This window comes from Cicer arietinum, chromosome 6 (assembly GCF_000331145.2).
Source record: "Cicer arietinum cultivar CDC Frontier isolate Library 1 chromosome 6, Cicar.CDCFrontier_v2.0, whole genome shotgun sequence".
In the NCBI taxonomy this organism is placed as follows: domain Eukaryota; kingdom Viridiplantae; phylum Streptophyta; class Magnoliopsida; order Fabales; family Fabaceae; genus Cicer; species Cicer arietinum.
The window spans coordinates 18,217,849-18,230,132 of NC_021165.2; the positions used below are offsets into that span (position 1 = coordinate 18,217,849).

A 12,284-nucleotide genomic window follows, 5' to 3' on the forward strand; every position below is an offset into this window, starting at 1 on the left:
CTACAAATTATGTCGATGTATTCCAAAAGTTGAGAGCATTATTGATTATACTCATAACAAAATTCTTTAATATGCAATTTAATCTATCTCAATAATAAAAGTTTAATCTGCTAACTAATAAATTTATATTCAAAATATGTGAACGAACAATCTCATACTTTTTTCATTTTGAGGAAAGAGGTAAAATAGAGTACTGGTAATCTGATAAGCATAGGGAAGGAATTAAAAAGGGAAAGCGGTTTAAAAGAGATGATTTAGATTTAGTGAGTAGAGGAAAGAGGAATTGTAAAAGTTGGAATATTTATAGGTTTGCTGATTAGTTTATGGGTTTGGGGAGATGGGTCTGGATTTTGGAAAAATTTATCAGTTTAAAAACATAGGTTTATGGGTTTATGGATATTAGGAAATTATGGAGGTAGAAGATGAAGACATAATTCAATAGAGGATTTTTAATTAAATGTTTAATATTTTTAAAAAATGATTAAATAAATTTTTTTTAGTTTTAAATAATAAAGAAATACACTATCAACAACATTTGTATAATCATTAAGTGTTATGTTAGCAAAAATTGCTCACTTCATAATTTTTAATTAAAAAATGTTCATTAAGGATTTATTTATTTATTTATACGGGTATTAATCAAAAATTATTTTTACGAGGATTAAAATCAAAATAAGTTATAGTTGCATAGACTAAAAGTATATTTAAGAAAATAAAAATTAATTTTAACTAATTTTTTATTAGCAAATATTTGTCTATGCATGACTTCTATAATTAATATATTATAATTATTCACATTTTATTTAGAAAACACAAAGATAATAAATTTAATTAACTAATTAGTGATGAACATTTATTTCGTATATGACTTATATATTTTAACAATTTATTTTGCGACTTATTCGCAGATTAAAAAAATGTGAAAAGTTGAAGAGTAGAAAAATTATAATTATTATATTATAATCATTCAAAATTTTATATCGACAATATTAATAAAATAATAATTTTAACTAATTATTTTTTGATAAAAATTTCTGTGGTATATGATTTTTATAATAAAAAATTCAGTTTTTATTTTCATCTTTGATTATAAAAATCATATACAGCACAAAAATTTGTTACTCAATAATTAGTTAAAATCAATATGTTATTATTAATATTGTCAACGTAAAAATGATAACAATTATAATACAATAACTATATTTTTTTTACACTTTAATTTTTTCATTTTTATTTATTTTGAAAATGAGTCGCAGAAGAAGACATTAGAATGTACAATTAATATATGAAACAAATGTTTGTTTCTAATTAAATAGTTAAATTTTGTAATTTTTATATGTTTTAAATAAAATTGAGAATAAATATAATATACTAAAAACATTTATATAATACACTAAATATATTTTTTTTTCATGTTGTTTGTTTGAAAATGAGTCATTAAAAAAACTGCTGTAATATATAATCATACACGTGATAGATGTTGTTCATTAACTAATTAGTCAAAATTAATATATTTTTGTTTTCTCTAAACAAAAAATATATAATTATAATATATTTATTATAATTTATTACAAAAACTGCTAGGAGTAAAACACATTTTTTAATCATGTAAAGACTGTAATCAATTTTTTTGTATGTTGCAAAGATTAAAACAATTTTTTGTTTTATTCTCCAGAAACTAAAATCAAATTTTTTGAATTTTTGAGATATTAAATTTAAAGTCATTAATTATTCAACTGTTAAAGAACTAATAATATTAAATATTAAGGACTAAAATTAGGGGTGTGCAAAATATATGATTGCACTAACAAAAAAATCAAATAATTAAATGATTCATGAATTGAACATGTATTCAACACAAATTAGTTAATCAAATTAATTCAAAAACTACTTTAACCATTTTAAAACTCAGTTAAATTGTTTTTTCTTAGAAAACTTATAGATTCATTATTCTCGGAAAAAAAAAATATAGAAAATTTTATTTTAAAAAATAATAATTTTTTATTGAAAATTTTATGAGAAAAAAAATCGTTTTATGAGAATTAAATCATTTTGGTTTTTTTTATTAAAAAATTATCAAAACTTTTTTATTGAAAATTTATTTATATCTATTTTTATCTTCAAAAATTTTGTCAAAAGAATTTCAAATTTATATTTCTGAAATTTATTTTTGAAAAATAATCGAATTTTTTTATATCTATTTTTCTCAAAGAAAATCAATTTCTTTTTGTCAAAAGAATTTCAAAATTATTTTTCCAAAAAACTTGTTTAAAATCAATTTTAACTTAAAATTTATTCAAAATATTAAACTAATTTATATTTATAAACTTGTTTTCAAATCGATTCAGAACCACACTAAACTTGATTTGAAAGTTATTTTTAAAAATTAAACCAGATCATTAATGTGATACAATCGAATGCAGCTTTTATACAATGAATATCCCTAATTAAAATAAAAAACGTTTACATTTTGTAAAAATATAAACTAAAAAATTTATTTTGCAGAGTAGAATTGCATATTTAAGACTAAAAATAATTAAGACATTAATGTAATTTTGCTAGTGCTCGTTTTTTTAAATTGAAAGTTGATTTATATAAATGATTCAATCTTAAATTAACATACATACTGTCGAAAAAAAGTTATAAATAAAAAAAGTTCAATTGGATTATTGGAATGTTTAAAGTTTTAAATCCCCTAATCTTTTCAATTCCCTTAATTTATAGGTAAAATTGAAAAAATAAAAATAAAATAATTAATGTCACGTTGAGGAAACAAAATGAGATTTATTACAAGAAAAAAGGATCAGCGTGGTTATTGTAAATAAATTTTACACGGATAATATAAAACAAGTATAAGAAAAACGGGATTATATCGATTAGTAGTAAAATTGATTATAATGACAAAATATATATATATATATATATATATATATATATATATATATATATATATATATATATATTAAGTTTATTTTTTATTCGGCAAAATAATCTTTATTTTAGAAGGATATAAAATATTTTATATATTATAATTATTTAATTTAATTGTAATTTTTTTAATTCACAAAATTGAATTTTAAAATTTGTTAGTTTTAATTTTTATTTTATATTTTAAAATTAAAAATTCGATGATGTGATATATTTTAATTGACGTGATATACAATTTCATTATATATATTCATTCAAGTGTATTATATATTTATATATTATTAATTAAATTATAAAAATAAATAATTTTAAAAATTTAAATTTTTATTTTATGAAAATTTCATAGACATTGATTATTTCTTATCATTTTTAATTTTAAATTCTAAACGAGTAATTAAAATCATCAAATTTTAAAATAAAAAGATAATTTTGTGAATTTACGGAAATATGAAATTAAAACTGTAATTAAGTTAATTAGTTTTTAATAAGGAGGTCACACTTGTTGTTTATTCGTCATTGAAAGCATATATACCAACCAGACGGGAGGAGGGACAGCCACCAAAAGCAGTGTAGTGCGACCATCAGAAAATGGCAGAGACAGATTCGAACGGAGAAACGTCCTCCTCGCCGACATCCGCCTCCGCATCACTAGCGTCAATGGCAGAAAATTTTCAGCGTTCTGCAATTGAATCTGCTCGTTCTATGCAACACAACTCTTCCACCCACTTTCGTACCTTTCAGGTTTTTCTCTCTTTTATGTCTTCCACCGTCTCATTATTATTTATTCTAATTCTGCATATTCGTCGCGCCGTAGATAATATAGACAAGGTCATATAGCTTTATTTTCCCCTATTTGATTAATTTCATTTTAAATCGGTAACAATGTTAATTCCCAACACAAATAGAGGGTTTCTGTTCCCCGCTTCCTTATTGAAGTTTGACGCGTCTTCATAGGATTCTTATAAGTTTTGGAGTGCAATGGCACCCTTGATTCATATGTAGTATACATTGTTTGCAATATATTGATACTTTGTGATAGAAGAAAATAATCTTATTAACAGTTGATCTTTAAGTTTTGTTGATTTCTTTAGTTTAAGGCACAAGATCAATTAACAGTTGAAGTAAGGAGGAACCAAGTTTAGAATAGCTAGTTGATGGGGTTTTTGACTGTATAATTGTAAAAATATATTCTTATATTCATCTCCAAGTCTTCTTAGGATTCATCTCATTTTAGAAATATTGTTGAGCTAGGTTTGAACATGTTGTGTTATTCTTATACTGAACCTAGAATATCAAAATATGCAAATAAGTGTGAAGTTAATGTATTATTTATATCACATCATCACAATATATTAGAGCCATCTTGGTTGGATTAAGCTTGTCAACGAGAGCAGGAGTCCCACGGTAGTGGCACGGAGCAAACCTCTGCCACTCCTCAATCTAGCACGGCGTGTTTTGGTGTCATAGCTATACTTCTACAAAGCAGGTTCTTATGAGTTATGATGATATCTGTTTTTCTGTCATTTTGAATGGAATTTTTGTTCTTCCCTCACTTAAATTCACCAGCTTCCGTTGATTTAGGAAGCTTTTGGTCCCCTATAATCCGTCATATATACGGATCTGCCAGTTTTCTTGGTCTTCCCCTGCCTCTTGTGATTTGACTACCCTCCATTTGATCTACTACAAAATCTACATGTCTCCTCTCTCCACATACCCAAACCACCTAAGCCGAGTTTCTACCATCTTTTCTACTATAGGTCTTACCCCAACTCTCTCTCTAATATTGTAATTCCTAATCCTATCTTGTCTTGTCTTTCCACACCTCCAACACAACATTCACAAGGACATACGACTCCGAAAATATATAAACCACTGTTCTACAGACAAAAGGACAAAAAATAGGGGAGAAAAGGAGTCGTGCGATCTATTGTGTCTAAAGAGAACCTTGAGAAGGTTTGGATATTGTTGGAACCGCTAAGGGAGCCCAGCCACCACTGCCAAAGCGATAAAATTAGAATTATATTTCTCGAATTCTTTGTATTTATTCATAAAATTTTACGATTTGAACTAATTACAATTGAGAGTAAGTTAGTATTGAAATTATAATTCTATACACAACTTTCACTTTTGCTATTCAAATAGAGTAATGCATATTTGACCAGATTCAGTCCAGGAGCCTAAGATATGTTAGATCAAATTGGATCCCGAAATAACATGTTGTCATATTTTTTTATGAGATGCTGTCATATGATTTAACATGCAAAACCTGTCTAAAGTTACGAAGCTTGATTAGTTTGGGATTGTTTTTCTTTTAGATCATATAAGACCAATGTTAACAGTTAGTGATATATAAGAAAATAGTAAACAAAGTGTAATCATCTTAAAGATTGCAGCAAAGTCATTTTCATGATATCTTCAAAATATTGTAAATAAATATGAAGTACTATTTTGCATTTTCTTTTTTTGAGTGATTGGCTAGGTTCTTGTGTTTGCTTTCCTGCTCATTTATAGAAAGTCTCCCTGTTTCTAATGCCATAGCTTCTTTTCCTGCTATTTTTTTTTTTCTTTCCATTTTCTGTCTTGTCTTGTATTAATAAAGGAAATTATTGACCATGTGTAATCCCTTTTTTTTATCTCAATAAAACATGAATGGCTCCTGTTATAATTTTTTTTTGATTGGCTCCAAAACTCATCCGGATTATGTCTGATTCTTTTGCAGAATTTTTTGCCAGAAGCAGTGTCACAGTATATAACTTATGAAGATGCTTTCTTCAATAAAGTTAAAGGTGATTATGATTTAAATTGCCCCAAAACTTATGAGCTGTAGATATATTCAACTTTGAAGCACCTTTTGATGGTTTGGAAAAATGGGGTTGAACTTTTGTTGCCATGCGTAGTGTATGCTTTTAAAGTTTTGGTTGGAGTAAAAGGCTTGCATTTCCAGGGATTGCTCTTTCCTCGTACACTTGTTATGGCATAGGGTTATGTTTATTTATGGCCTCTATTTGGTGTTCAAACTGTAGCTGTTTATTCAATGGTTTTGGCACTTATATGCAGAAAGAACAGGCTGCTTGCTGTATTTTGAATCTTCACATGGTTTTGTTGTATTGCTTTTTTATTTGTTTTGTGAGATATATTTTTCACCTTACTTATAAAGGGCCAGCATTTGGAGGATATCTGTAATTTGTTGGCAATTATAAAAGCAAAGTTTTCTTGCTCTGCGGGTGATCTTTTAGGGGTATCTAGAGTTATCACCAATTTATGATTTTAGCCTTTTTGTTTTGCAGATGGATTGATGGTAGGACGGGAGAATCCGGCTTTAGGTGTTGGTCTTGCTATTTCTGCCGCGCTTCTTGTTATGAGAGGTATTTTCCCATCTTTTGCACATACACGTAACAAGTTTTCCTGCACTGTACTACTTCAAGTTTTTCTTGTAATGTTCAATTAACGACTTTCACATCTTTAACTGTATATTGTCACAAAGGGCTATACTGTGGCCAAACTGGGGAAACTAATGCAGGATCAATGCTTATTTCTTTTTATTTGTGTAATTTAATTACTTTCCTTTCTCCTTTTGTCTTTGATTTGATATAGTTTCTATTGTACTAGCTACTAAGTGGTCACTTGACTAGCATCTCTCCTTTAAAGGACTGCCTGTCCAAGTTTTACTTTATATAATTTGGGTTGGACTCAGTAATATATGACAGTTAACCTGGTAAAATAGCCTTTTGGACTTGTATTCAGCTTTCATACGACATAGACTCCCAATTTTTTATTGTGATTCGATTAAGAAGCTGCTGTTTCTGTGTTGCTTTCATGAAGTAAAATTAAAACCATGGCGAGGCTTACTGGCTTAGTGTAGAACAAGAATTAGATTTAAATACATTCAACAATTGTTTGATCAAGCTTGTTAGTTAAAAAAAACTCATAAAAACAATTTTAGAATAAACCATTAAAAAAGACCTTGCTCAAATTGGTTTTTGATATAGCCTGATGACATTGATTGATCCATGCAGCTGATCCTGCTTGATGAGGTATAGCCTGATTGTTGATGTTGATGCATAGCTTGGAAAGTGTGATCATTATGACTCTTGTACCATAATATTGCATATGATTCAAACCTGTCTTATCTAGTGCTATTTTCTGTGTCTCGAGTCAACTTAATTTGTAATTGTCTTGTATGCTATTTTATTTTAAAGTACTTAATCTTCTTGCAGCTCCAAGAAGATTTCTGTTTCGGAACACATTGGGTCGATTTCAGAGTGAGGAGGTAATATTCAGTTGAACAATCAAGATGCACGCCTGACCTATGCCCTTACATAGTGCTCCGCTCTATTTGTGATGCATAAATCATAATATGCTCTTTCCTTATATTGTAGCTTAATATTTAGGACATTCTATCTTGAGATCTTATACAGTTGCGTCTTAGGTGTTGTGATATTTCATTTCTGTTGTCTGTTTCACCTTTTTGCTCGAATACATGTGAAGGCACGATATGCAAGTGCTGAGAAGAATGTGAAGGACTTGAACCTTTCAGTAGATTTACTGAAGAAGGAGAGCATAAAATTGCTACAAAGGACAGCTCTTGCTGAGAAGGAAATGAAATATGGGCATAATGAACTAATGTATGTATTATTAGTCAAGGAAAGGATGTCTGAGTTATTTGATTATAGCTGAAGTATGCCTGAATGTTTTACTCCAATGATGCACAGGAACACTGGAGCCCAATTACAAAAGCTGGCAAAATCATCATACAAGGTTGAAGCCCGAGCTACTGGTATGCTGTATAAAAACAAAATTACCAATTAAGTTAATGTCTTTTTTGTGTTTAGTTTTTTTTTTTTTGAAAAAACAAGAATTCCTTTTATGATTATTTGATTCCTTTTGTATTTTCTTTGGGGATGCGTGATGATATCTACTGTTGCTTTGAAATTTACTCTCTATTTATCTTGTTGTAGATTTAATCGACAGGCTGCGGGATATACCTAGTCGTGAAACTCTGGCACTTCGAGCTGAGGCAAGTCTATGGCCTCACTTTCTTAGTTTTTTCCAAAAGTTCAATCATTTTGCATTACTTACTGTTTTTATGTCTACCACAAATACATGACTAGGTTGCCTCTTTGGCTTCAAATTTGAAGCGGCAGAGATCTGTGCTGGACAAACGGATAATGAAGATCTCCGAGTTAGGAATATCTGTGTGAATCATTGGACAAATTTTGGTACTTCCCTTAATGCGCACCCATGTCAATCATCCCAATTTTCTTGCATAAATTATCCTTAAATGGATAGCTTTACGTATGATGCTGATCAATCCACTGAGGCATCTATTTTGTTTTTTTGTCAATTCAATGAATAGGTAGATGGCCTTAAAAAAAGGTGCGACTCAAAAATGATCTTTAGATATTTCAGCTTTAAAGCTGTTCAAATTGAAAGTGAGCTTAGAGTCTCTTTGTTCAAGATTAAAAAAAGACTTTTACTCAAAATAATGTAATGATTATTATTTTAAATTATTTATGTGATTCCTAGGCTAATTTGTGTTTCTTTATAATAGTGAAAATTACTTTTTACATTCTCTCATCTACCAAATGTGATAAAATAAGTTTTTATATTCTATCATCTTTAAAGAGTGACAGAGTGAGAGCAAGTTCTAGTGATATTCTTTAGAAGAGAGGTATATTTTTCCTCCTTTAGAAGATCGAAAGATATTAGAATTTAGAACCATCTCTTTAAGAGTGTGAGATTGGATGAAATTCTCTGGTATCAGAAGAAATATGTATCCCACTTTATTTTTTGGATTAGGTTCTGTGGTTTACTTTATTTTGTGTCCATAATTACATAGGAAGAGAAATTTGTTCAGTGGCATTAAACCTCAATTAAGGTGGTGTCTTCCTTAATGATTAAGGATGGAGGGAGATGTAACAACCAAGATGTTTGCATGAAGCTGAAACACTTTTCTATGGGAGAATTCATCTTCACAACACTGGCTTAAGGGTCAAAATCATTTTGGACCAACCAATTCAATTGGTTGATCTGGGAATCGACTACTGTGTTGGTTGGTTAACCACCCGTTAGTTCACAATCCTATCAAACTAGGTTTGAACTGAAATGAAACAGCTTGAATTTTGATTCAACTGCAGATGGTTCAATTAGATAGTTTTCTATTTTTTTTAAATAAACATTTTTAATACTCATTTATTAGTCATGCGGTTCAATCCGGGTCGAACTAATTTTATCAGAACCTTTAATATGATTCTGACAACATTGTCTTCACCACCATTCAAGTCACTCCTATACCCTCACCAACAGATTGGGAGGAACATTGCTATCTTCAAGGACCATCCTTTGAAGCAAAATTGTGTCCTCTAAATGCAGTTGGTCGCACAAATCCTACAAGTGAAATAAAATCTTGCTATTTCTTAGATCCAACGAACAAGCACACAAAAAAGTTGGTAGTCCCGTTTGTGTTCAATGCTATCATAGTATCATTTGTTGTTGCGCAATTTGTGTTTTTGGTGTAAATGGATGCAGATATTGCCACGTCATTGTTGTGGTGTGCGTTTGCCCACATTGCTTATGTTTCCTCCATGCAAAGGAAGAGAAACCCATGTGCACAAAATAGAATGTTATGGTGATGAAAACTCGAAAAGCATGGTGGCATAATTTTGTAGTTGGAGAATATTGAAGGGTCTCGACAGCAAGATGCCCTCCTATAGCTGTCAATTAAGTTAGGTTCTAAAGTGTTAGGCGTCTGCTAAGTCTCTTAATTATGAGTCTCTGTTAGAACAATTTTTTAACGTCCAAATTAATAATCTTATTGTTTTTTTTAGACTTGAGTGAAGGGTTTATGGGTCTACTGTTTTATCAACTAAAATTATTTTTCGTGAAAAAAGATCGGAAATTTTATCTTGAAAAATTTGAGAAAAAAAAATTTCTTAAAAAGTTTTCAAAAATAATTTCTGAAAAGAATTTCAAAATTAAAATTTTGTTTCACCAAAAAAGTTTTCAAGTAGAAAATTTTTTTATTGAAATTTTCTCTTAAAAATATATTAAAAAATAATTATTTGAAAAAGTGAATTTATAGATCCAAATAGTCCACATAATTTGGAGAGTTTTTTTTTTTCATAGATATTTTTAAAGGTTTTCTTTAACTGAACTTTTTAATTATATAATTTTTTCACCTTCCAAACATGTGAAATGAAATCGATAAATAATAGGTATGTGAAATTGACAATCACTCATCATAGAGGCAATTTTGGGCAAAGAAGCCACGTTAGCTGCTAGAGACAATGTCTATGAGATCCTCTACCTATTGTGATGGGATGACTAGAAGTATGACTTTTTTCCTTTCACTTTTTCTCATTAGCCCTCGTGTATCATTCCACTATGTTCTTTTCCTTAAAATTTTCTATTAAGTTATCTTGCCTAAAATAAACGTCAAGGTGGGCCAACACCACTTATAATTTGCATATTTACAAATAGTTTCATTTTTCAGTTGAATGATGGACATGTTAGATTTTACATATTAATAATGACTTCTATGTGTTTCCTATGAATTACGGTGGATTGATGTTTGAAAATTATTCCAAACTTATCGAAGATTGATGCCGCTATAATCAATGCGTGAGACACTTCCACCCCAAGAACTAAACAATATAAGTTAGAATTTTAGGCTCAAAATTTTAGATTAATAAGAGACTTATAAAAATCAATTTAGTTATAAATATATAACTAAATTAGGTTACATTATACTGCAAAATTTGATTTTTTTTTAAGTTAGGTCTCACTATGTTTTAAAACTTGATCCTTTTTTTAATTTTATTATTATTTATTTAAACTAATTATAATATTTGTTTTGGACTTCTAAATATATTGAACCGGTCATGTTCCACCTTAGAAGTCACTGTAGAGTATATGATTTTCAAACATCCTTTTAACAAAATGTAACATGTGAGAGGCACTTTCACTCTAAAAACCATTATAAATCATATGACTTTTAAAGTAGAAGTGCAGATGAACATGTAACACATAAATAGATACATATTTATATATTTAAATCTTAATCATGTCAACATCACTGTCTATTTGTTTCTCTTAAAGTATTTATTGGATGTTTGAATATATATCAATAATTTTTTATAATAAAAATACATCTAAAGTGAGTCAAATTGATTATGTCAAGTCATAGCAATTGAGCTAATAAAAACACACCGTATTCTAATAAAAATGTAATATGATATACGCTTGCAAATAGAGTCAGATTAATTGCAACGAGAACATGGATTAGAAAATTACTAATATTCAAAACTTAACTCATTTATGTAAACTAGACAGGTTTCTACTGTATTTTTAGTTGTCTAGTTCAAAACAAGTAACTTAAAATATAAATGTCTAAAACATGTGATGTCTTGACTATTGCTTTTTGACTAAATGTGATGTATTAACTATTAAAATACCACAAAAGTATAAAATTAAATACTAAAGGACTGAGTCATAATATTTTCATATTTTAATTATTGTACATCAATACAATATATGTGCTTGGTTAAGCCAATTCAGAACTACCACGATAAATTTAGTACTCTTCTGTTGAGATTTTTAGAAGTTTTATTATGTAGTTTTTTGATATATTAATTTTTTTTCCATAATATTAATTTTTTTTCAAGACTTTTATAAAATATATCTATGTGAACACCAGCAGCTCCCTTTTAAAAATCTTGCTCCAATAATTGTAAAACTTTTAGTTAAAAAAAAATACTATCTCTGTCTTTTTTTATAGAAGATAAATAATCAATAAAAGTTAATAAGTTCAGTCCACTTAATACATATCAATTTTTGTGACTCGTTTATTATAAAAGGAGTCAGAGATTATACGAATTATATGATTTTTTAATGAAAAAATATATAGAGCTATGTTAATTTAATTTAAAAAAGATTAAGATATGACTTATATAATTTTTATATTAAGTCAATCATTTATGTTTGAAAACATCATATTATTGGATTAAATTTTATATTTCATCTACATACAAGATTATATTTATTTAAAATAAACAATTCTTTAAAAAAATAAAGTGAATAGTATCAATTATTGATAAATAAATAAATTAATTGATATTATATATACATATAAATTACACCTCACATCAATAACATTATAAAAAAATTTATTTTTATGTAAGTAACATTATAAAGTTTTTATAATCATTTATACAAATTTGTTAGAGAAGCCGATTAAGAATAAAAATGAGTATTTTGAAAGATAAATGTTGAATTTGAAGCGGAAAAAAAGGTAAAAGATAAAAACCTTGATAACCAAATTAAGTATAAAAAAAAAAAGGTAAAGTAGTTTTACAATT

General features: G+C 28.0%; 1 protein-coding gene across 1 annotated transcript; it reads left to right on the top strand.

Moving 5' to 3' along the window:
* Window positions 1-3,441: 3,441 nt before the first annotated feature.
* LOC101513717 (RGS1-HXK1-interacting protein 1) lies at window positions 3,442-8,459 on the top strand. The gene is made up of 8 exons (XM_004505295.4): window positions 3,442-3,669; window positions 5,648-5,714; window positions 6,216-6,293; window positions 7,146-7,198; window positions 7,417-7,553; window positions 7,641-7,705; window positions 7,887-7,945; window positions 8,040-8,459. The coding sequence occupies exons 1-8, from the start codon at window positions 3,517-3,519 to the stop codon at window positions 8,127-8,129; spliced, it is 702 nt and encodes a 233-aa protein (XP_004505352.1). The 5' UTR covers window positions 3,442-3,516; the 3' UTR covers window positions 8,130-8,459.
* The last annotated feature ends 3,825 nt before the right edge of the window (window positions 8,460-12,284 follow it).

Coding starts and splice junctions, on each gene's coding strand:
- LOC101513717 (XM_004505295.4), top strand. CDS start 3,517: ATGGCAGAGACAGATTCGAACGGAGAAACGTCCTCCTCGCCGACATCC. Junction 3,670..5,647: donor CCCACTTTCGTACCTTTCAG/GTTTTTCTCTCT, acceptor ATTCTTTTGCAG/AATTTTTTGCCAGAAGCAGT. Junction 7,554..7,640: donor TATGGGCATAATGAACTAAT/GTATGTATTATT, acceptor AATGATGCACAG/GAACACTGGAGCCCAATTAC.